General features: G+C 42.2%; 1 protein-coding gene across 7 annotated transcripts in view; it reads left to right on the top strand.

Moving 5' to 3' along the window:
- Positions 1–25,045, top strand: part of ST3GAL3 (ST3 beta-galactoside alpha-2,3-sialyltransferase 3) — a 516,482-nt gene that overhangs the window by 367,848 nt on the left and 123,589 nt on the right. For all 7 annotated transcript variants that reach the window (XM_068239478.1, XM_068239477.1, XM_068239482.1 and 4 more), the window contains one exon: positions 10,704–10,798. In XM_068239478.1, coding sequence (XP_068095579.1) covers positions 10,704–10,798 — 95 coding nt within the window. The remainder of the gene's footprint in view (positions 1–10,703; positions 10,799–25,045) is intronic.

The following is a 25,045-nucleotide window of genomic DNA, read 5'->3' on the forward strand; positions in this document are numbered from 1 at the left end:
CACCAGACTGTGACAGCTGGAATTGCCCCACAGTGGCAAGGGGAACATGTGACACTGTAGTGCTAAGATGGAGCTGGAGTCAGTCAGCTGGAGAAAAGAAAGGATCCATTCTGTTTCTCTGCCAGTTTTCAAATATTTCATAATGGACAAAATTGTCAGAGGAGATAAGAGACATTCATATGACAAAGTCAGAGCAGTATGTTGAGATTTAAAGTGGCCTGAAACTCAGTATTTCTACTTTGCTCTAAAAGATTATTTACAGCCTTAAACCTACTATCACAAAAAAATGTAGCAGAACAGCATTCAAACAGTTAAACACGGCACTTCATTCTGCAGTGGAAATCTCCTTCAGCTTGTGATCTGCATTGAAGAGGTGGTAACATCTTTTGTTTACATTCCTCTGTTACTACAATTAGTTACATCCAGCCACGTGCTGAAATGCACGAGTACAGAGCTCACAAGCAGAGACAGATGAGAATGTTTCACTAGATAGCTGCTGAATTTATATATTAAAATTTATGAATAAAATGCAATAGCAGCTTTCAGAGCAGATAAACTGTACTTTGGGACCTTGTAATTTGTAAACAGGCAATATTACTTGTGCACAAAAGCAAATATGGTAACTGAATGGGTAATAAAAAGTAGGAAAACACATTTTTATTGACTGTTATTTTAGAGTTTTTTTTCCACTTTAAGTCCATCAAGTCCAAATATTCTGAGCATAGTGTCCACAGAAGGTTCAGTGGTTTAGGTTCTGATTTCCAACAATAATTGAGGTAGCAAGGTGAGTATACAACACATGTTGCCAAATGTCATAGTCAGCAATGAGCTTCTACAGTGGAGGAAATAATTATTTGACCCCTCACTGATTTTGTAAGTTTGTCCAATGACAGAGAAATGAAAAGTCTCAGAACAGTATCATTTCAATGGTAGGTTTATTTTAACAGTGGCAGATAGCACATCAAAAGGAAAATCGAAAAAATAACCTGAAATAAAAGATAGCAACTGATTTGCATTTCATTGAGTGAAATAAGTTTTTGAACCCCTACCAACCATTAAGAGTTCTGGCTCCCACAGAGTGGTTAGACACTTCTACTTAATTAGTCACCCTCATTAAGGACATCTGTCTTAACTAGTCACCTGTATAAAAGACACCTGTCCACAGAATCAATCAATCAAGCAGACTCCAAACTCTCCAACATGGGAAAGACCAAAGAGCTGTCCAAGGATGTCAGAGACAAAATTGTAGACCTGCACAAGGCTGGAATGGGCTACAAAACCATTAGCAAGAAGCTGGGAGAGAAGGTGACAACTGTTGGTGCGATTGTTCGAAAATGGAAGGAGCACAAAATGACCATCAATCGACCTCGCTCTGGGGCTCCACGCAAGATCTCACCTCGTGGGGTGTCAATGGTTCTGAGAAAGGTGAAAAAGCATCCTAGAACTACACGGGAGGAGTTAGTGAATGACCTCAAATTAGCAGGGACCACAGTCACCAAGAAAACCATTGGAAACACATTACACCGCAATGGATTAAAATCCTGCAGGGCTCGCAAGGTCCCCCTGCTCAAGAAGGCACATGTGCAGGCCCGTCTGAAGTTTGCCAATGAACACCTGAATGATTCTGTGAGTGACTGGGAGAAGGTGCTGTGGTCTGATGAGACCAAAATAGAGCTCTTTGGCATTAACTCAACTCGCTGTGTTTGGAGGAAGAAAAATGCTGCCTATGACCCCCAAAACACCGTCCTCACCATCAAGCATGGGGGTGGAAACATTTTGCTTTGGGGGGGGGGGGGTTTCTGCTAAGGGCACAGGACAACTTAATCGCATTAACGGGAAAATGGACGGAGCCATGTATCGTGAAATCCTGAACGACAACCTCCTTCCCTCTGCCAGGAAAATGAAAATGGGTCGTGGATGGGTGTTCCAGCACGACAATGACCCAAAACATACAGCAGAGACAACAAAGGAGTGGCTCAAGAAGAAGCACATTAAGGTCATGGAGTGGCCTAGTCAGTCTCCAGACCTTAATCCAATAGAAAACCTATGGAGGGAGCTCAAGCTCAGAGTTGCACAGAGACAGCCTCGAAACCTTAGGGATTTAGAGATGATCTGCAAAGAGGAGTGGACCAACATTCCTCCCAAAATGTGTGCAAACTTGGTCATCAATTTCAAGAAACGTTTGACCTCTGTGCTTGCAAACAAGGGTTTTTCCACTAAGTATTAAGTCTTTTATTGTTAGAGGGTTCAAAAACTTTTCACTTAATGAAATGCAAATCAGTTGCTATCTTTTATTTAAGGTTATTTTTTCGATTTTCCTTTTGATGTGCTATCTGCCACTGTTAAAATAAACCTACCATTGAAATGATACTGTTCTGAGACTTTTCGTTTCTTTGTCATTGGACAAACTTACAAAATCAGTGAGGGGTCAAATAATTATTTCCTCCACTGTAAGTGCTTCTAAGTGCTGGAGTTGTTCACAATATCTCCTGCTAGGACTGCAAAACAGTTGTCAAAAACACTACATATCTTGCCAGAAAAATCTTCAATCTCAATGCATTTTGATCTATTTTATTTAAGACTAATCAGATGGTGTACATTTGTTGGTGTTAACATTTCCCCAGAGAAAGGCTATATAAACCTGCTGCTTCCTCATTTGTAGAACAGGTTCTGATGAAGGCCCTGACTGGACAAAACCAGTTGGATAGGATTTTTAAGGCATATTCTTGATGCAGCTAAATGAAAACACATTATATCAAATGCAGGATGAGGCTTGCTCCAATTATCTTTATGACAACACCAGATTGAATGGTAAACCATGCTGCAACGTATGTTCTACCAGCCTTTCTTTTGAGTGTGTACGTCTTCATTTTACCACTGTTTTATTTGTAGATAAACAAAAAATTGCTTGGCACTGTGCATTTATCTTTTTGTGTGATGTCCTGTGGAGACTACCGTATATACTCGAATACAAGTCGACCTCGTCTTTATGTCGACCCCAATATTCAACCATCTTAAGCTGGGATTTTTTATTGACTCAAGTATAAGTCTACCCAGCAAAGTTAATGGCTGCACTTGGGGCTCAGGAGGGGTTAATGACTGCACTGTATACAGTATTGCAGCCATTAACCCCTCCTGTCGCTTAAGTGCAGCCAATACCTCTTCCGGGCCCCTAAGTGCTCCAATTATTCATTCCCTTTTATGCAGCCCAGTATTTCCCTCCTGCCCCTTTCCTTGTTAATTGTTGTGGCCAGGACTTTCAGATCTGTGTTTTATTGGCATTTCCTTTCCTCAAAGTATAACTTACCACTGGGTAGATTGCTGCAAATGGGAATATCACTATTAGTACACATATTACTCGGAGTGCTCAGTGTTGCCCACGACTCATGTATAAGTCGACCCCTATACTTTTATGAAGTGAATCAGACCTACATTTCTAGACTTATACTTGAGTATATACAGTATGTTGATGAAAGTTTATATTTCTATACTAAGGATACTGAGCACGGGTGGCATTTATACTCCATAGAACATGTATTTTTTCTGTGGGCCCGTTTCCACTTCAGTCAGCATGCGTCTCGGGCATGCCAGCACTTGTGATGGGAAAATGCATCTGAATCCCTCTAGACGCTTTTGTTACCTTTGTTGTCAAAGCCTATGTTTTTTCACCTTAATAATGCAGAACACACACTGGCATGTATCCCTATAGGCCTTTTTGGTTTGAGCTATTTTGACCAAACTTTCTTTGTGGAGCCCTGGCTTGAGATGTGGTTACACTGCTGCGTTTCACTTTTTTGTGTACACCTCAAGGCTACTTTGCTTTCCTAACTGGAGTTACGTATGCATTGTTTCACTTTATGTAAATTCAGATTTTATTGTTCACATTGGAAATTTTTTCCATAAAAATTATTGAAATGAAAAAATGAAATGGATTTGTGACACGGGTAACTTATAAAAATACTACTGTGCTTAAATGGTAAACTAAAAATATTGTTAACTTCATTATTCACTAAATCTCAAAATGTGTATAAATTTGGTGAAATCAATCAAAATAATCAATCTACTCACTTGTATACTTATCAATGACCATCTGGGACCCCTAATTTAGACCAGGACCTGAATCCCCTTGGTGGAGAGCCCCTGATCGATAATAAAGTGCACAATGTAACTATACAATTCTTTATTCAGAAAATCGAGCAGCTGTTTTCAAAAGCAGGTATTGTTAAGTCACTTTGCATTTAGCAGTGACATCATCATCAAGCGTACATGTTTTCCCTATTGTAGAATGTGAACTTAAAAAACGTATCCAGAATTCTAGACCATTATTAATAAACACACTAAACTCGAAGTCCATTATGTGTATCAGGAGTTGCAGAAATGTTATTTGTGACTCAGAGCTAGTTAAGCTAGTATTAAAGAGGCACTGTAGTGACATGCATTATGCAGTTAATCATTCAGGATACCCACTTTTATGGTAATGTTCCTGCTTTCATCAGAAACACTTCCTATATCTATATATTGCTGTACATAGAATGTAGCCCCACCCTCCCAGTGCAGTTTAGCCTAGGCTGTTTAGATATGCGGAATACTCCCCCCCCCCCCCCCCCCAGAGCATTCTGGAGGACCAAGTATGTTTTGTACTGGCTTTGGAATTCTCCGTAAACAAACATTCTCCAGAGATGCATCTGACAGCACTAAATTTATGGCCACCTGTGATACATTTCAGAGTGTAAATCAGGAAGAGGAAAGATTTTACAAGGGACAAACACTGACTAAATAAGGTACACATTCATTTTGTAAACAAATAAGCAATTCTTTTCACTACAGTTCCTCTTTAAGAAAAAAAAAATCTGACAAGAGTGCCCAGAATAGCCTAGCTGTGCCTTCAGCAGAGCCGGATTAAGGCTAAATGGGGCCCTAAGCAAAGTAACTGATTTGGGCCCCCCCATCATGTCGTAATAGAATCAGAAGATGCAGCTGCACAGCAATATGTCGCACACACCGGGCAGCCGAGCTACTGGTTGCTATGGGCAACAGCACGCTTTCCTCTGTGGGTGCACAATGCAGGGAATAGCAGCGGCAAAATGCAGAGTGAGAGATGAATGGCTGGGACATTTGCACTCAGGGGCTGGGGCACCCCTGTGAAGAGGGCGCCAGATATCACAGCAGCAGCACTTTCCCCCTGCATCTCCAGCCTGGCAATAGCAGAAAGCTCTGGACACCGCCAAACCGGAAGCCGTTCCCCAGACAGAATTACATAACCACTCCCACCACCGAACAACCAATTTCCTCCCAAACTAGACAGCCACCATGCAGCCTCCATCCCAGTGAATACGATAGTCCAGCAGACAAGGCAGCCGCAGTGGGGGAGAATGACAGCACCAGATGAATCACATTCACCTATTGCGATCCAAGCAATAGAGGTCCCGTCATCCGGAGCCCATCTGTCTCCTCTAGAGTGCTGCCGCTCTGTTACTACTACTATTACTACTTCCTACTTCCTGTCTGATCTGAGAATCAGGAAGTTCAGAGTGAGCGGATGCACTGTAGAAGAGACAGATGGGTTTCAGATGACGGGATCTCTATTGCTTGGATCATGGATAGGTGAGTGAGCGTTTGCCATCTGCTGCTATCATTCTTGCTGCAGCTGTGGTTCTCTGTGGGAAGGGAGGGTGGAGTGGGCAGCGGCAGAGCGCACAGTAGCAGGAGGGGGACCTAGGAGGAGAGCCTGGCTCTGAAGACAATCAGCAGCGCACGGCATCATTTGACAAGACAAATAACATTTATATCGCGCTTTTCTCCTGGTGGACTCAAAGCGCCAGAGCTGCAGCCACTAGGACACGCCCTATAGGCAGTAGCAGTGTTAGAGAGACTTGCCTACGGTCTCCTACTGAATAGGTGCTGGCTTACTGAACAGGCAGAGCTGAGATTCGAACCCTGGTCTCCTGTGTCAGCGGCAGAGCCCTTAAAGGGACTCCAAGCAGTGCCTGTGGATATGCCTTTAAGCATACCCACAACTAATTCATTACATCCTCACACCTACCAGCATGAGGTTTGTAATTATTTCCCCCTGGGTTCCTTATATTTCATTGCATTGTGCTGAATCGAGCTGCCAACTTTGGAGAAAAGTCGTCCTGTGGCCGTGATTTCGATTGTGAAAATATCAAAAATTAAAAGGCATAGAGCAGCTGTTTATATATCATTGGAAAGAGGAGAAAAAGAGCTTTAAAATGATATGCATCTTTCCATAGTTACTGCACTGCTCAGAGTCCCTTTAACCATTATACCATCCAGCCACCGCTGACTTTGGAGAAAAGTCGTCCTGTGGCCGCGATTTCAATCGCGAAAATATCGAAAACTAAAAGGCATAGAGCAGCTGTTTGTATATCATTGGAAAGAGGAGAAAGAGAGCTTTAAAATGATATGAATCTTTCCATAGCTACAACACTGCTCAGAGTCCCTTTAACCATTATACCATCCAGCCACCGCTGACTTTGGAGAAAAGTCGTCCTGTGGCCGCGATTTCAATCGCGAAAATATCGAAAACTAAAAGGCATAGAGCAGCCGTTTAGATATCATTGGAAAGAGGAGAAAGAGAGCTTTAAAATGATATGCATCTTTCCATAGTTACTGCACTGCTCAGAGTCCCTTTAACCATTATACCATCCAGCCACCGCTGACAGGATGGCAAGGGCTGGTTTATGTGCTAATGGGGCCCCTTTGACTCTGAATGAGGCCCCAAGCGACTGCTTTTGTTGCCTGGTCGGTAATCCGGCCCTGGCCTTCAGCCTATAAAATTGACAACTGCATCTTGTCTATGTAAGGACCCCTTGTAACCAGTGCTCATTTAATGCTTTCCAGCTGTGTCATCTGTGCCAGTTACGTTGTAGAGCTAGGAGATAAAGAGTAAAAAAGATCCTATGCAGACACTTCATCAGCCTCGGCTTCATACAGGCTGGCAGGTCTACGTGCTGCTACCCACTTATTACACTGACCACCACTGATATATGGCTGCCCCTGACCTACTGATTGTTCCTTATAACAAAATATATCAATCAACAGCACATTACAAGGAGACCTGATGACCTCCTGGCTATATATACAGTATGTTGTAGATAGGACTGGCCTGTAATATGAGCACTGCCAAAACAAACTTCATATGCCTACTCCTGTATCGAGTAGGTTCCAGAGGTGGTCAAGATAAGCAGCTATAGTGATGGGGAGAATTTACTCAGACATCCTCTGCCAGGGGAAGATTGAAATAATGAAAATACAATCTAGACTTCATTAGCTCTATCCCAGCAACTTCTGCTCCTGTATTCTCTGTAATGAGGGGATGACAATTGGTTCATGTGGAGGTGTAGAACATTTTCTTTTATAAGGGGAATCAACACATACACTTCTGGCTAGACAACAACCTCTGTGGCTGAGGCTTTCTGTAGAAAATAGCATCAGATGCATGACAACTGAATGACCCCATCACAGACCTGGGCTTTCACTGCCAAAATTCAGAGGGAGAGAACAGTGCCAAAAAATCTCTTAAGCTGGAAGATGTCAATGTGTTTGTATTGTGAGCGGATGGAATCTGTTTTGCCCTCCACAGATGTGCAGAGTAAGGTTAGAGATTCTAATAATAATACAGACAGTGTTCCCTAAGTTAAATGAACTAAATAAATGAATTTATCACATGCAGGGCCAGTTCTAACCAATTTGTTGTTTTTTTTAGTACCGTTTACATATTTTGAGCCTTAACCCCTTGCTAACCGCTACGGTACTATATCCCTAATCTGAGTATTTTACCTGAATACAACCTTTTGACTGATGAAATGGTAATGCTGGTCACAAGTTCTGATTGTGCAGCTGTGCCCTCATGGTAGTGAAACCTTGCCAGGTACATAACAGATTGCAGTTGAGTAACTGGAAAGTAATTAATGTAATCACTGTGATTGGCTCGCAGGGTCCAGAGCCAATGAAATTGGCTTCTGACCGGCGCGTTTAGTGGCGATGAGCGATTCAAATCTTCTCCCTGGCAGAGATAAGCGGTTCCAAACAGTGTGTACTCTGAGGAGGTTAAAAAAACTGTTTACCTTATGCTTTTGATGAAGGAGTGCTTGCTCTCACCCCATATATTTACATATCAGGAAGTGGGACTATTTAGTCACGTGGACGGACTTGTGGCAACCTGATGAGTGTCTCTCACTACAGGTTTCCCGGCCTTTGTCACTGGGGTTATGGATATTCTCAGCTCTGCAGATTCTGGACAGGGCCTCTGCCAGGCACAGCCCACTAATAAATGGTAGCGCTACAGACACTGCAGTGTTCAAAGAGACTTTAGTGGACATGGCGTACTTTGTAAGTGGTGCAGTTTTATTTTGCAGCAACTGGTGTTGATTAGCACTCACAAGGCTTTTAGATTCTTGTGCTGTGATTGTCATCCTTTTGTAGAAGTGCTCATATAAACAGCAACAGAATTATTACACCCAGTAATCATCTCCATATATTGTGCGTAACGGACACAATAGGAAAATAAAAACCATGCGTACTGCGCTTTCAAATATGCTTTCTACTATTGCCCTCTCCTCTATGTCTTTCATTGTATGTGGCTTTCAAGTTAATCTATTGATGTTCATGTTACAAAGCGTATAATAACGAGATAAATAATGCAGAGTGCTCGTCTCTTAGCTCCTGCCAGAAGCGATGAAATGGTGTCAGATTAGGTTTCTGTGAAATCAGGATCCCACTCCCAGGAGGAGAATACACCAGGGGGCTAACATTTACACATAGAAGGCAAATTCTCCAATTGCCAGACCTACAAGCACTGTGTCGTGCTCCCTCATGAATAACTTAGCTCTGTGTCCCCACAATGCCTCACTCTGATGTTTGCTTGTCACAGTCTGCCCTCCATCTGCAAGACAGCTTGACAGGTCTGCGCACTGTACGGAGGTTGCTAAAATGAGGAGACGGTTCCCTCGAGAGGGATTCACAGACTGGCTGAAGCTCTCTTTTCTTTGCTTTCAGCATGACCTCTATACTGTAATAACACAGGGGACATCTGTCCAAACTTCATCCCACTTCCTTGTATGAAGGCATGTGTGAAAGAAGTATATAAAGCCAGCGATTAGTATCATATCCCATTTGTGGCATACATGCAGTAACTTGGTGGATGCTGGAGGACCATAGCTGATGCTGGCTAAGTGCAGCCTGTGTGATCCCACAGGGCAACATGCTGTACAGAGTACATTTTGAAACAGTGTCAGTGGATTTGGCATTGACACCCAATATGTTGAGTAAACTGTTTCATTGATTTAGTGCATCTTCCATGTCAATCAGATAACTACAACTAATCCGCTTAATGCTGAATTCCTTTTCCGATGTCTAACCCTAACCTCCTTCTCACTAATGTTACCCATTACTGATGTGTAATCCCTACCTCCTGTCCTAATGTTACACTCTTCCTGTTATTCAACCCTAAACTTCCTCCCCAATCTTCGTCCTGACCCCTTATTCTATCCTCCCCTTCTTACATTAATGTTTGACCTTTCAACCCTAACAACTAAAGCTAACTTCCCTGTCTACTAACCAATCTATTCTATTCCTAACAGATTCCTTCCATGGTCCATTTCACTCCTCCTCCAGTAGCCAAGTTTCTGCCCCCTGTAGCTGGGTTTCTGCATCATCCTTGTTTCTGTGACAGGAACCTTCTGACACTGCAAAACACAGACAAAGCACCTCCCATTGTTAACAATTGTACTGCCCTGAAACAACCTGCTTTCTCCCACAGGGGTGGTGTCCACAGCACATAATTACAAGCACCTGGGCTAATTATATAATTGTGAATCCACTGCCAGTGACCTAGAACAAGCATGCTGGAAGAAAGTATTATTATTATTATTTATTATTATTAGTATTTAGTATTTACATAGCGCCGACATCTTCTGCAGCGCTTTACAGAGTATATTGTCTTGTCACTAACTGTCTCTCAGAACGGCTCACAATCTAATCACTCCCATAGTCATATGTCTAGTGTAGTGTGTATCGTAGTCTAGGGCCAATTTTGGGGGAAGCCAATTAACCTATTTGTATGTTTTTGGGGGTGTGGGAGGAAACTAGAGTACCTGGAGGAAACCCACGCAGACATGGGGAGAACATACTAACTCCTTGCAGATGTTGACCTGGCTGGTATTCGAACCGGCGCTTGCAAGGCAAGAGCACTAACCACTATGCCACCGCCACTCACTGGGTAGTGAAAACAGTATAAGAGTGATGGACCATTTATCCTCTAGATTGTAAGCCTTTGACAGGTCACCCTCCAAAACACCCCCCCGGTGTATCCAATTTGGCCATGCACCCCCATCGTTGGGTACCTTTCCTGTGGACTGACATGGACTTGATTTATGTGGTCTCTAAGCCTTAGAGTGTACCTGAGATGTCGATAATGTGTGTATTTATACTTACCTGGGGCTTCCTCCAGCCCCTGAGATGCATGAGCTCCCTTGCCATCCTCTTCGTTGTCTTGTAATCCCCCCCGGTAATCTGGCCAGTCAGGAGAATTACAATAAACAATAATCCTTTACACACACTGATACATGTGCTTTGAGGGATTGTTAGAAGCTTAAATTAAGATATAGTATATTTTGTGTAAACATTTTTACATATACTGGTAGTAATAAAATGCTTGAATTATGTGTTGATTTATTTTGCAGGTTCTCCAGGCCAGCTCCAATGTTTCTAGATGACTCTTTCCGCAAATGGGGAAGAATAAGGGAATTTGTACCTCCATTTGGAATCAAAGGACAAGGTAAGCAAGGAACCTGGTGTATGTTTATTATAATTCTGAGGCTTTTCCAAAATAGCTCAGAGTTTTATATTTGTTTAATTGGAGTCAAGGCAGATTCACATTGTGTCCGCTGACCTGAATTTTGCTGCACATACTGGGCTCTTTCATACATGCCCATTGTGGTCTGCTGTGGAAAATGTTGACACTGTATGATGTTTCCAGACAGTAAACTGTGCTGCCACTGATTCTGATGATAAGCACACATGTTCTAAAAGGCAATGGACCTTGCAGTGAACCCTTGAGTGGTACAGTAATGCACATAGGATGCAGTACCATTCTAGGTCGCTTAACATGAAGGTTATGACAAATTTTATTCTCGCAAAAATTAATCTGACATCACCATCAAAACAACATGTCTATATAAGGCTTACCTAAGCTAGCTATACCGGCATGTCAAACAAACACATTCTTCAACATACACTCCCCACATACAACAGCACCCTTAACTTCAAGTAGCTCTGTTGTCAATAGTCAGCAATATCGGATCAAAGTCCATCCATCCATCAGCAGACTTAGATAAATGAATTTCTCACCCAGTCCATTGAAATGCAGAGCTCACAACTTTAGATAAGCTGTTGTGATTAATGTCAGTTCCATTTGCACAGCTCTGCTGACTTCTCTTGTACTTTATTTGGTCCAAAGTTGTATTGCCAGCCCAGGTACACCTCCCGGCGCACCCACTCCAGCACCAGGTTCCAATCAGTAGAATTGCACCAACTGTGTATTGGCATTTCCAACACGCTGACCCAGAGGGGTGTGGTCTATGCATTGTGCACAGACACTCCTTCCACAGGACCAGTTGGCTTCCTTTGTAATGTGAACCCGGCCTTATTCATAACACTAGTAAAAACCTGACTGTTGTTGTACCTCATAATGTCCACAAAACCTGTCCAACCTACATTTCCGATCTTACTCAGAGGTACACACCTAGCCGCTCACTCTGCTCTTCCAATGAACTTCGCCTAACCGCCCCCCCCCCCCCCCCCCCCCCCGCATCACCCAGTCCCATGCACGCCTCCAGGACTTCTCAAGAGCTGCTCCAACTCTATGGAACTCCCTACCTCCGCCCATTAGGGCAGCCCCCTCCTTCAACATCTTCAAGAAAGCCTTCAAAACTCACCTTTTCACTCTGGCCTACTACCCCTCACAAGTGCTCTAAACCCACAGCTGAACTCTGGTCCCCTGCCGTTCGTGTCCTTACCTCTCCCTCTAGATTGTAAGCCTTTGGGCAGGGTCCTCCTCCTTTTTGTGTCCTACCTGATCATGCACCTCCATTACTGTGAACCCATGCTATGCATCTGAGTGAACCTAACTTGCCTAATCTCCATGCTCCATCCAGTGAGTGACTAAGCATTACCTGGTACTCATACTGTGCTGTGTGATCTGGTTTTCTTGTATTCCTGTATTGTCGTATTGCCGTCTGTAACCTAAATTAATGTTCAGCGCTGCGTAATATGTTGGCACTTTATAAATACAATAAATAAATAAATACTGATGTCCTTCCATTTTCTGCCCCTCTGGACTGCTTGTATTTATATTTAAGTCCAACTATACACAAAACTGGCAAATTGTAGTACCCTTGGGATGATAAGTGAATATAAACAGTGTGTAGAAGCAAAGTGATGGATGAGATGTCTGTTTTATGGGCCAAATGCACTTCCCAATGAAGTACATCATCAATTTTCTCCTCAGTGGACTCAGCTGCTGGTCAGGAAAATCAGACGTGACTATGTAACAAACAAGTTTGGAACAATGGATTCCAGGTTACATTGCCTAGGATCCATCTGTCTACATGAGAACATTTTTTTCTGTTTCTTCATCTCTGGTAACAAAGGCAAGACAAGAGAGGTCTTAAAGTAAACCAGGGATCACAATATCTAAAGAATCCATACTTACCCAGGGCTTCCTCCAGCCACATAAACATGTGTGAGCCCCTCACCATCCTCCCACGGTCTGACATTCAGCCACGATCAGCCCCCGTAACAGGCCCAGTCGCGTCAGTCCAGGCCTACTGCACATGCGCAGGAGACCCAGACTGGACCCGACTGAGCCTGTTACCGGGGCTGAATGCCGCTGAACGGCAGACCGCGGGAGGACGGTGAGGGGCTCACAAATGTTTATGGGGCTGGAGGAAGCCCTGGGTAAGTATCGATTCTTTATATATTGTGATCTCTGGTACACTTTAAGTCTGTATAGATAGATGCACAGTTAAAGCAAACAGCACAATACAGAGTATTTTTCAATTTGCAAAGGTTCCATTCCAAAAGGGAATAGTTTTAATGTATGACAATTAAGATGATTACTTAGCTAATTTAAGGCTAAGTTGGCCTTTAAAGTCACAGAGCTCTAATGAGGTTACAGGAGCAGGACGCTGACATAAGTAAATCCCTTGAAAGTTTCTAACCTCCTTCTACAATATCCAATAGTGAAAAACAGAAAAGAGTCTAGAAATGGGCTTTAACCCCCTTGCCGTTACAATTCTGGTGGCAAGGGGGCAGCGCAGCACTTTTTTAAAAATGTTTTTTCTTTAAATCATGTAGCGAGCCGAGGGCTCGCTACATGATAGCCGCTGACAAGCGGCATCCCCCTATCCACTCTGATCGCCTTCGGCGATCAGAATAAGCAGGAAATCCCATTCAGAACGGGATTTCCTGCTGGGCTTCCCCGGTCGCCATGGCAACCGGGCGGGATGACGTCACCCCGGAATCCCGATCCACCCCTCAGCGCTGCCTGGCACTGATTAGCCAGGCTGCGCAAGGGGTCTAGAGGGGGTAGCGGCGAATCGGCGGCGGCGATCGGAAACTGCACGCAGCTAGCAAAGTGCTAGCTGCGTGCAGTAAAAAAAAAATTGTGAAAATCGGCCCAGCGGGGCCTGAGAAATCCTCCTACGCAGGTTACCCCGAGCTGAGCTCGGGATAACCGGCATGGAGGTTAAGGAACCCACTCACATATGGATATTGTTATGGGAAAAGATTCATATTTTTTTGTTGGAAACAGAACATACGAAAAACAAAACAAAACATGGGACAATGGAAGCATGATCTAGTGTAGTACATTTCTGGTCAAATGTAAACAAGATAGAAGTATGTGTGGTTATACACACAAGTGTGGGTTGCTAAATAAAGAAACCACTTTTTATGGGATGTGTGGACGTACCATCCCCACTCGGCTTTGATTTACAGATGGTCACAGCTCCAAAAAAAGAATCTTAAAGCGGAATATAACCCTGCATTTCAACTTTGCTCTAAAACATTATTTACAGTATATTATATGCAACCAACATTTTTTTTTTTTTACTAGACCAGCATTGGAAGGGTTACACAGAGCTTTAAAGTTCCTGGAGAGAACTACAGACGCATCCGAAGCTTACATAGATACATTTTGTTTACATAAATGTATCTAAGTGTGGAATGTGACTCACTCTCTCTGACTGAGAAGGAGCTGTAGGACAGCCAAAGAGTGTGTAACATTTCTCACTTGTTACATTCTATTTAGTTAAATGTATCTATCTGAACTTCTGCATATCTCTCCACGGAACTTTAAACCTCTGTGTTTAACCCTTCCAATGCTGGTCTAGTAAAAAGAAAAATGCTGGTTGCATATAATATGCTGTAAATAATGTTTTAGAGCAAAGTTGAAATGCAGGGTTATATTCCGCTTTAAAGGACTTACGAGGCGAATTGCTTAAAAAATGTTATGTACCTCATTGCTAAAGCAGACCTCAGGGCAGACGAACAGCACCTTCCTTTTCACGATCAGGTGCTTTATCAGGCTAATCCAGGTTACATTGCAGCTCCCGACCCTCCACAGGGTCGCCCTAGCAGAATCGCCGCTTTAAAAATCCAACTCCTGCGCAGCTCGCATAGCCGTGGCCGTGCAGGATTACAGCCCCGCTCGTGTCCGCCCTCACTCCGTGCGCTCTACTATACGTCATGTGGGCGGCTCCACATGACCACCCACATGACGAACTACACTGCCAGCCAGCCGCGCCCCCTCAGCAGAGAATACAAGCGCTGAACGAGTGAGTACCTGCTCGTTCAGCGCTTGTATTCTCTGCTGAGGGGGCGCGGCTGGCTGGCAGTGTAGTTCGTCATGTGGGTGGTCATGTGGAGCCGCCCACATGACGTATAGTAGAGCGCACGGAGTGAGGGCGGACACGAGCGGGGCTGTAATCCTGCACGGCCACGGCTATGCGAGCTGCGCAGGAGTTGGATTTTTAAAGCGGCGATTCTGCTAGGGCGACCCTGTGGAGGGTCGGGAGCTGCAATGTAACCTGGATTAGCCTGATAAAGCACCTGATCGTGAAAAGGAAGGTGCTGTTCGTCTGCCCTGAGGTCTGCTTTAGCAATGAGGTACATAACTTTTTTTAAGCATTTCGCCTCGTAAGTCCTTTAAGTGCACAACATTAAGTGCACAACATCAAATTGAAACCCCTCTCAGGGATGAAACTAAAAAACAATAGGATGCGCCCGAGTAATAACAGGGCGCTCAGAGCTTGCAGACTACAGCTGATTCAGCACTTGTTCTGGTCCCGAGGAAGCGGCTATAAGCCGTGAAACGCGTTGCCGCTAATGAGCAATATTTAAATTAAAAACTCTTAAATCTTGATCAGTGAATCATTGGAAGGTAACCGATTTGTAATCATTGTATTATCCCTTGGGTGCTTTGTTATAATGTCTTTATATAGTACTAACACATTTTCCTCAAAGAACTTTGAATAGTTTGTCAGTGACTATCCCTTATGGGGTGCTCACAATCCAATGTTCCTGACATAGTTGAGGACCTCTTTCTTGGGAAGCCAGTTAACCCACCAGTTTGCTTCTGGAATGTGAGAGAAAACCTGAGTGCTAAACCCACACAAACATGGGGAGAATATACAAACTCTATATAGATACCTAGACCTAATGTGCTAGGTATCTAAATATACTGTATTCCTGAATGTTGTATTCCTGAATACTGTGTTCCTGAATGTTCTTTTACCGAGGGCTTTTATTTGCATGTGCAAGTTTTAATGTCTCAGCATTAGTGTTCCGAATACGTAAGAGAAGGTACATTTTACTGAGTCCTTTTCAGAGCCCATCTTCAGTGCTGGAACAGGATTAGTTGTAATGTAAACCTGTCTCAAACAAAGGCATAGCACTTCACATGGAAAAATGATGGCCACATATTGTATTAGTGGATATTCCCCACCAGTCTTGACAGGGGCTTATGTTCATCTGCAATTCCATTTTAGAATGTGGCTATCTATGAATCTATGAGCTCAAGGGCAAAATTTATCAGATTTATGTGGTATAAAGTAGCAAATATATCCTAATGTAACACTGCTGTGTTTATCAGATCTTAATAAGATACAATTTCAAGATCAGCATTGAGCTAGCTATACACTAGTAAATAAGGGAAACTATCAATATCTCCCTAAGGCTAGGTTTCCACTGCTGCGATTACCGTCCGATTCCCCGCACACAAATGCAGATTTGTTTTGCAAGCCTATTAAAGTCAATTGGTAGCATCCAAATTCATGTGCAGGAAAATAATCTGATGGCATGAAGCATAATTTTGCGTACCCGTCCGAGTCCCATAGCCATGCATGGCACAGTTAGAGGGATTCGGCAAACGCTGTGCCGGTATCGCATCTAGCAAGATGCATACCGAGCACAGTGGAAACTTTGCCTTATAGCGATTGGCCTACCGCTCAATATTACATCAGATTCCTGCAAAAATTTGATTGCGCCACCAATCTGTTTGTACAGCATAAAGATTTGTAAAATATAGAACAAGACTAGTACTCCTAGGCTTTAAATCAATAAGTGCAATCTTTATTATTTAAGCAATGATTGTCGAAGGACTCTTAGCAATTCAGACATGTCTTCTCCATGCTCCCATCTACTTGACTGCAAAAAAAAAAAAAAAGGCCTAACCTCATACCTCATTCAAAGTTTCTATCAAAAGTCTATCCTAGACAAAATATTGTACTGGTAGCTGAAAGTTGTTCTGTGTATGGAGGTAGAAAAGTCTTGTAAAAGTAATACATTTTAATAGCTAACTGATAAATTTAAATTATGCAAGTTTTCTAAGATCTAGTCCCCTTCTTCAGGCATATTTTTTTCCTGGGTGTGGAAAACTCTTAAATGTATATCCTGTAATATTGTCAACAAACTGAGATCTTTGGGATCTCTTCCAGGAGAGGATTGAAGTGTTGATGAGTTGATTTCCCTGCAGATAATATACAGTAGCCAGGTGTTGAAATATTTTACTCATCAGATTAAACCCACAACATAATCAGTAATAACTAAAATTGAAGTAAACAATGCCCAGCTGTGGAATGTACAGTTCTAGACAGACCATACTAAAATATTACCATTCAATTTATAGCTACCATTAACTTATAAGATAATATTGTAAGATAAGATGGGCTGTGATGTACTGACATGCTTTGCTTTGTACAAACACAGATTTGAGGCCCAAGATGTGAAAGTTAGGTAACTTCAGTCTTCTAGTGCAGGATTTCTCAACATTATTACAGCATGTACCCATTTATAAAGGATGGTATTTGCCAAGTACCCACTGTTGTGAATAAAATGTGATGCCTAAATATTTTTTAGCAGTACTCAACATTTGTAAGTAAATATTAGCATTCCTTTATATCTTAAATCACAAATACTTATTCAGGCTTATGTATAAATGATTTATCATTTTTAGTCCCCAAATTCACAGTTTTATCAATGCAATATGATAACTTCAAGTAACCCATAAAACCAATTGATGTACCCCTATCCCTTATGCGTACTGTGTGTTGAGAAACCAGGTTTTATTAAATTATAGGCTGGCTTAGGGCAAGTGTATATAATGTACCCTCTTTCTGTGTAAATAGGCCAACCCTAAGCAGGAATAATGGCGGCCCCAACAGTTGTTGCATCTAGGGTCCTTTGACCTCCTACAAAGCATAGTTGATTTGATTAATTTATTTTTTTCTTATTATTCCCATTAAAATGCATTTAGAATAAAAATAATTCTAGCATTATGTACCACCCAAACAAAGCCTACTATATATTCCGGCGTATAAGACGACCCCTAACTTTTCCATTAAAATATACATTTTGGGATATACTCGCCCTATAAGACTACCCCTCTTGACTCTTGGACATTTGTATACTGAGCTGTATGCTGGTGTTATACTGTTTAACTACTTTGGACTCCTGGACGTACTAGCTACGCCCAGGAGGCCATGTGCGCTGCCGCGCGCCCCCGCGGCCGATCGCGCGCGTGCACGCGCACTCCCGGCCCACGGTTCGCTAGCCAGGCAATCAGTGAATCGGGCTATGGTGCCCGATCACTGATTGCTCTCCCCCCGAGAAAAACCGCCAGCTTCGCACGGAAGCTGAGGTTTTTCTGTTCCTATTTCCCCCGACGTCACTCTAAGTGTCCGTGTTATGCTTAGAGTGACGTCATTGTAAACAAACTCATGGCTGCCATCTTGTGGCCAAAAAGCTAACTGCATGAAAATGCAAAAAATTTTTTAAAAAATAGACCAATATGTACCAAAAAAATTTATTTGCATCCCACCCTCCAAAAAATACCCACATAAAATGTTTAATAATGAAAAAAACAAAACATTACAATTAAAAAAACCCACATAAATATTTACCTAAGGGTCTAAACTTTTTAAATATCTATGTAAACATGAAATATTTCTATTTTTTTAATTATAAGCTTGTAAATAGTGATGGATGCAAAACTGAAAAAATGCACTTTTATTTCCAAGTAAAATATTGTCGCCATACATTGTGATAGGGACATAATTTAAACGGTGTAATAACCGGGAGAAATGGGCACATACAATACGTGAGTTTTAATTGTGGAGGCATATATTATTTTCAAAACTATAATGGCCGAAAACTGAGAAATAATGCATTTTTTCCGTTTTTTCCTTATTCTTTCTGTTAAAATGCATTTACAGTAAAGTGGCTCTTAGCAAAATGTACCCCCCAAAGAAAGCCTAATTGGTGGCGGAAAAAACAAGACATAGATCAGTTCATTGTGATAAGTAGTGATAAAGTTATAGGCTAATGAATGGAAGGTGAACATTGCTCGGATGCATAAAGTGAAAACGATTGAAGGCTGAAGTGGTTAAACAGGTACAGATACTGGTGCTTTACTGCATGTAATACGCAGTAGACAACAACCAACCAATCACGGCAAGCGATGTACCTTACCGACGATTAGCTGGTTGTTGTATACAAAGCCATACAGTGTATACCGTGAGGTGCCTCCACACCTCGTCATCAGGACCGCATTAAGTCACTTCTTTCTTGGAATCCTGGTGAGTGCATTTTCCTCTACCATACTTGTACAGCACCGCCCTTGCTGCATTCATAGGGTCACCGCAAACGGTGGGGATGTGACCGCGGGCGTTTTTTGAACTCCCTCCACCATATGTGAGATTCTCCAGTCCGGCTCGGAAGTTTCAGCACCCACCCTATAAGACGACACCCGGCGTATATGACGACACCCGACTTTTGAGAAGATTTTCCTAGGTTAAAAAGTAGCCTTATATGCCAGAATATACAGTAATTGGTGGCAGAAAAAACAAGGTATAGATCATTTCGTTGTGATAAGTAGTGATACAGTTATTTTGGAATTAAATGGAAGAGCACTGAAAGGTGAAAATTGCTCGCATCCATAAGGCGAAAACAACCTGTGGGCTGAAATGGTTAAATGATTGTGCACATTCCATATTTGATGGCTTCTGAGGAGACCAGAGGAGCAGAATTGATAAGATATAATGGGGTCTATGCACTAAACTGCGCTAAGCAGAATTATGTGCGTATAGCGTTATGCATGATGAGTAGAACCTAATGCATTGCATGCAATGTGTTCTGCTCTACTCATTGTGCGGTAAGAACTTACGCATGTTATTCTGCTTAACGCAGTTTAGTGCATACTCCTCAATGCCTTGTGTCACCCTTTGTCATTGGTTAATGCCTCCTTATAATAAATATTTTAATGTTTCCCTGAAGCACCATGCAACAAGAATCCATATTTAATTAAAAAAGTAATCCTTAGGAAAATTGATAAATGTTTTTTTTTAAGTTACTTTTTTGGCCACTGATACAGATATTCTTGGTACTTGGAAGGAACAGCCTTGCTGTCATTTTCACTCGGCTGATAGCCATTCAGGGAAATCTCTCTAGAAAGTTTTCAGCAGTTCGTTGCAGGTGATATGACTGGTCTGTCATCTTTATTTAACCAGACGGGATGGTGATATAAGTAGTTTGTCTGATTTGTTTATGATCCAGATGTTCCTTCATCGCTTGGCTGACTTGTGACATAAATGATTCAACAGCCTTTCATCGGCCCGCTGACCTCAGTAGCAGGTTAAAGCAACGACACAGTTTGTGCAGGAAGAACATACAATTGCCCCTTTCCTCCGCACACGCTACCTGATCCATCTGATCACCGTGACATGGCTACTCTTTCATGAGGTCGCCCTGGGTGAGCGGCATTTGTTTACCTGCGGTGTATACAGGCGTAACACGCTTTACCATCATGCTGTTCTATTATGATAACCCAGCAGTGCAGGAAGCTGATGTTGCTGAAGGTCCACATATGCAGAGGTGGCAATGCCCTCACAACAGCTGTGTATACTATCTGTCTGTGCATATTGTCAGAAATATCCTGTTAAACATCCACCACCATGACAGTCCCATAATAGATCATTGTATTTGGATGTTTAGAGAGTACATACACATAGCCACATTTTACATTCACATACAATACCAAAAGTATTGAGATGCCTGCTTTTATACGCATGAATTTTAGTGACATCCCATTCTCAATGCATATGCTTTAATATGAGTTTGACTCACTCTTTTTACAGTCTAAAAAGGTGTTCCGTAAGGTTTGTGAGACTTTGTGACCACTCTTCAACAAGATAATTTGTGAGCTCAGGATCGAGGCGGCCTGGTTCACAGTCTAACTCATCCTAATGATGATCAGTTGCGGTTACGGCTTTGTGCAGGCCAGTCAAGATCCTCCACAGTAGACTCGCACATCCATGTCTTTATGGACTTTGCTTTGTGCACTGGTGCACAGTCATGTTGTCACAGGAATGGGGCATCATGTCTTGATATGCTGAAGTATTCACTGGAACTAAAGGGCAAAATCCAACTCCTGAAAAACAACCACATGCCATTATTCTTTACTCCACCAAACTTTACACTTGGCACAATGTAGTTAGGCAAGTATCGTTATCCTGATATCTGGCAAACCCAGGCTTGCTTTACAGTGTGCTTTACACCATTACATCCCATGCTGCACTTGGTGATGTAAGGCTTGGGTGCAGCTGCTCAACCACAGAAACCCATTCCATGGAGTTCTTAATGTACAATTTTTGTAATCTGAGGGCCATACAAAGTATTGAGATGCCTGCTTTTATACGCAGGTCTGTAGCTATTGACACTGCAGAAAGATGACAACTTCTGCACAATGTGCACTTCAATATGCACTGACCCTGCCCTGTAATTTCACATGGCCTACTGCTGTGTGGCTGTGTTGTTGTTACCAATTACTCCCACTTTGTTTTAATACACTAAGAGTTGACTGTGGAGTATTTAGTTCAGGGCGGTGGAGTTGGTACAAAAATCCACTCCAACTCTAACTCTTCAGTTTATGAAACCACCGACTCCAGGTACCCAAAATTGATCCAATTTAGAAGCAAAGAAATTCTGTGAATTAATTTATTGCTCAGGTGGCATCCAATCAGAGTACCACGCTGGAATTTTCTGAGTTCCTGAGAGCGACCCATTCTTTCACAAATGTTTGTAGAAGTGGTCTGCATGCCTGGTTGTTTGCATTCAATGATTTGGTGGGACACTTTTGAAAATGTAATGTATAGGGCCAGTATAGTGTATAAAACAGCCTTATACTTTCTATCTGACAGCTCTGAACCATGTATTTTAGGCATGAGCTGTATGTTTTTTTTTTGCTGCAAAACTGCAATTCATCTTATACAGCACAAACAACCATAATCCACCTTCAGAGTAACCCCATCCGCAGGGCTGTGGAGTCGGTCCAAAAATCCTCCGACTCTTCAGTTTAGGATTCCACCGACTCCGACTCCTCTAATTTGCATATTACAATTTTGTTGATTAAAAGTATGTAACATGAAATTCGTCTCTTAACTGCCAACGCTTAGGAATTTTACAAGACAACTGAAGTGAGAAGGATATGCAGACTACTATATTTATTCCCTTTAGACTAAAACTAGTCCTTGGTAAGACTACTTGTAAAAGGTACAAACCGGAACAAAGAACATCTATCAGGCCCTAGGCAATGTAAGTGTGGGTACATGTAAGAATGATGTGCAGGTAATCTGCAGGGGAATGAGGAGATTGTAAACAGACAACACCTCTGTGTTCAATGTGCACAGCATTCTCAGTGGATTCCCTGCAGCTCTGTGGGGAGTGCATATGTAGAGTATAGTACTACTGTGTAAGAAAGTATACCTGAGACAGATGAAATTAAAGTTTTATACATACCTGGGGCTTCCTCCAGCCGCCTTCAGGATAATCAGTCCCTCGTTGTCCTCCTCCACCACCTGGATCTTCTGCTATGAGTCCAGGTACTTGAGCCAGTCAGGCGTAGTGCGCATGCACACACTCCGCCGCCAGGAGCATACTACACCTGTGCAGCACTATTGCGCAGGTGCAGAATGTTCCTGGCTGTGGGAGCGGCATGCGGCCGGACAGCGCTGACTGGCTGAATTACCAGGACTCATAGCAGAAGATCCGGGTGGTGGAGGACAACGAGGGACTGATTAGCCTGAAGGGGGCTGGAGGAAGCCCAAGGTATGTATAAAACTTTACTTTTCATCCGTCTCAGTTACCCTTTAATTTGTAGTCACCAAACCAAATATTAACAACATATCAAATTATTTGATTTCATCAGCAAAGGGAGTGCATACATTTGCATAAATCAGCATCAATGCAGAATTATTTCCATCTCGTTGACCATCTCTATTAGTGACACGGCTACACATCAGGCTTTATACTTACAGCATAGATGTTATTTAGTATATATAAGAGATTCCTGTGTACACATCATATATACAGTCACAATCAGATATGTATATCTGACCTTAAAAATACGGGGACTGCTTTATTGAAGCAGCACAAGTAACTAATTTTGATTGGTTTATTTCATTTTTGTGGACTAAGCACAGCTATTACTGTATAGATTCTGTATATATACATTCTTTTTAATGACTATTATCTGAGAAATAGAACATTTTATCATATTTTCTATTTTAATTACAGTTACAAATTCATTATTAGTCGGAGTCGGTGCATTTTTTCCCGACTCCGACTCCAGGCACCCAAAATTGCCCGACTCCACGACTCCAACTCCACGACTCCAACTCCACAGCCCTGCCCATCCGGCCTCCTTCTCTCCCCACTCCGACAATAAAAAAAATCGAAATATTAATAAATGCTATCCCCCTCATACATACTTCCCTATTGTAAAAATGATTACAACCATACATCAACACAACAGTAACAAAAAAAAATAGCACATTCACATGGAATTAAATAATATTACTGTCTTGTATTAACACTACATCCACCCTAGAAAACTAGAAGAATGCTACAATTCTAAAAGCCCAAACATGCAGCTGTGAAGAACAGCTTTGATTCATAATGAGCCAGCACTGGGATTATCAAATCAAAAATACACAGCCCACTGTGTAAATTTGTTGCAGGCAATTGGACACTACATGCGCTCCTGTAGGAAGATTTTTGGCACTAGTATCTTTTTTCCTAGTGACATTTGCAGCTCAGTCATTTGAATGGCGTGCTCCTGGAATAGTTGAAGACGACTAGGTCATGACTAGGTCACAAGGCATCCATTTTTGCTTCACCTCTTCTAATCGTGCAAGGGTTCCAAATTGAATTTAAAGATCCCAAGTAACTTTTGAAAGAGGAGAGCAATTTGATTATTTTTCTAGAAAGCACAGAAGACTGTATGCGTTTTGTGGAATTTCATCAAGTCTGAGTGAGCTGGGTGGTATCGCTGCTTACAGTCCAGACGTTGATGTTCCTATAATAACGTCAGTGGGCTCGTTGTCCCAGCTGAGATTAATCTATGTCTCCCTCTGGGCTTGGAAAAGTTTTCCTACAAACACAAAATGGGATGATACTCAAGAAATTGTGAGGCCAGAGGCACAGAATACTCAGTTTCCCACCTTTATATGACTCTAATTATCATATGTACCCCTTTCTAGAGAGCTCCGTGTGCATATTGGCATATTCCAGACCAGGGCTGGGGAGTTGGAGTCGAGGAGTCGGGGCAATTTTGGGCACCTGGAGTCGGAGTTGGAATCGTGGTTTCATAAACTGAGGAGTCGGGTGATTTTTGTACAACATCCACAGCCCTGTTAAGTATTATACTAAGGAGTAGGAGTCTGAGTCGGGGCCATTTTGGTTACCCGGAGTCGGAGTTAGAGTCGGAGTCGTGGTTTCATAAACTGAGGAGTCAGAGTTGGAGTCGGAAGATTTTTGTACCGACTCCACAGCCCTGTTCCAGACTCCACTGTGTGTGGAGTGGAAGCACAGCTCTTTCCAGTGGTGATAAAACAATGGTGGCAGCATATACACATGCCTGAAAAATTAGTGGCAATTATCAGGATTAAAAAGAGGAAATAAATGTTTCTAAATGGGAATTTTCCATTAAAGAGAAACTGTACTGAAAATAACTGAATAAAATTGCCCTTTTTTAACAAAATTACTTCGTAATTATTTAATCAGTATTTGACCATTGTAAATCTTTACTCAACACTTCCTCAGCCCAATTCACATTCTGATATGTATTGCAGGTGTCAACCTCTTTACTGCGGGTGCATCTCTGCATAATGTTTGTTTATTCTGTGTTCTGAAGCCAGTAGAAATAATACCTGGTCTACCAAAGTGGAATGGTAGAATAATTCAACATAGCTAAAAAGCCTAGGCTGTGACATCCCTGGCAGGGTAGGGCTACATACCAATATACAGCAATATATAGGTATAGGACATGTTTCAGATGCTGAAACATTGATAATTAACATACAAGTGGGTACCCTGAATAGTTTACTTCATTCTACTATATGTCACTATGGTGCCTCTTTAAAGAGGAACTTTAACTAAGGATTGAACTTCATTCCAATCAGTAGCTGAT

This window comes from Hyperolius riggenbachi, chromosome 6, assembly GCF_040937935.1.
Source record: "Hyperolius riggenbachi isolate aHypRig1 chromosome 6, aHypRig1.pri, whole genome shotgun sequence".
Taxonomy (NCBI): Eukaryota; Metazoa; Chordata; class Amphibia; order Anura; family Hyperoliidae; genus Hyperolius; species Hyperolius riggenbachi.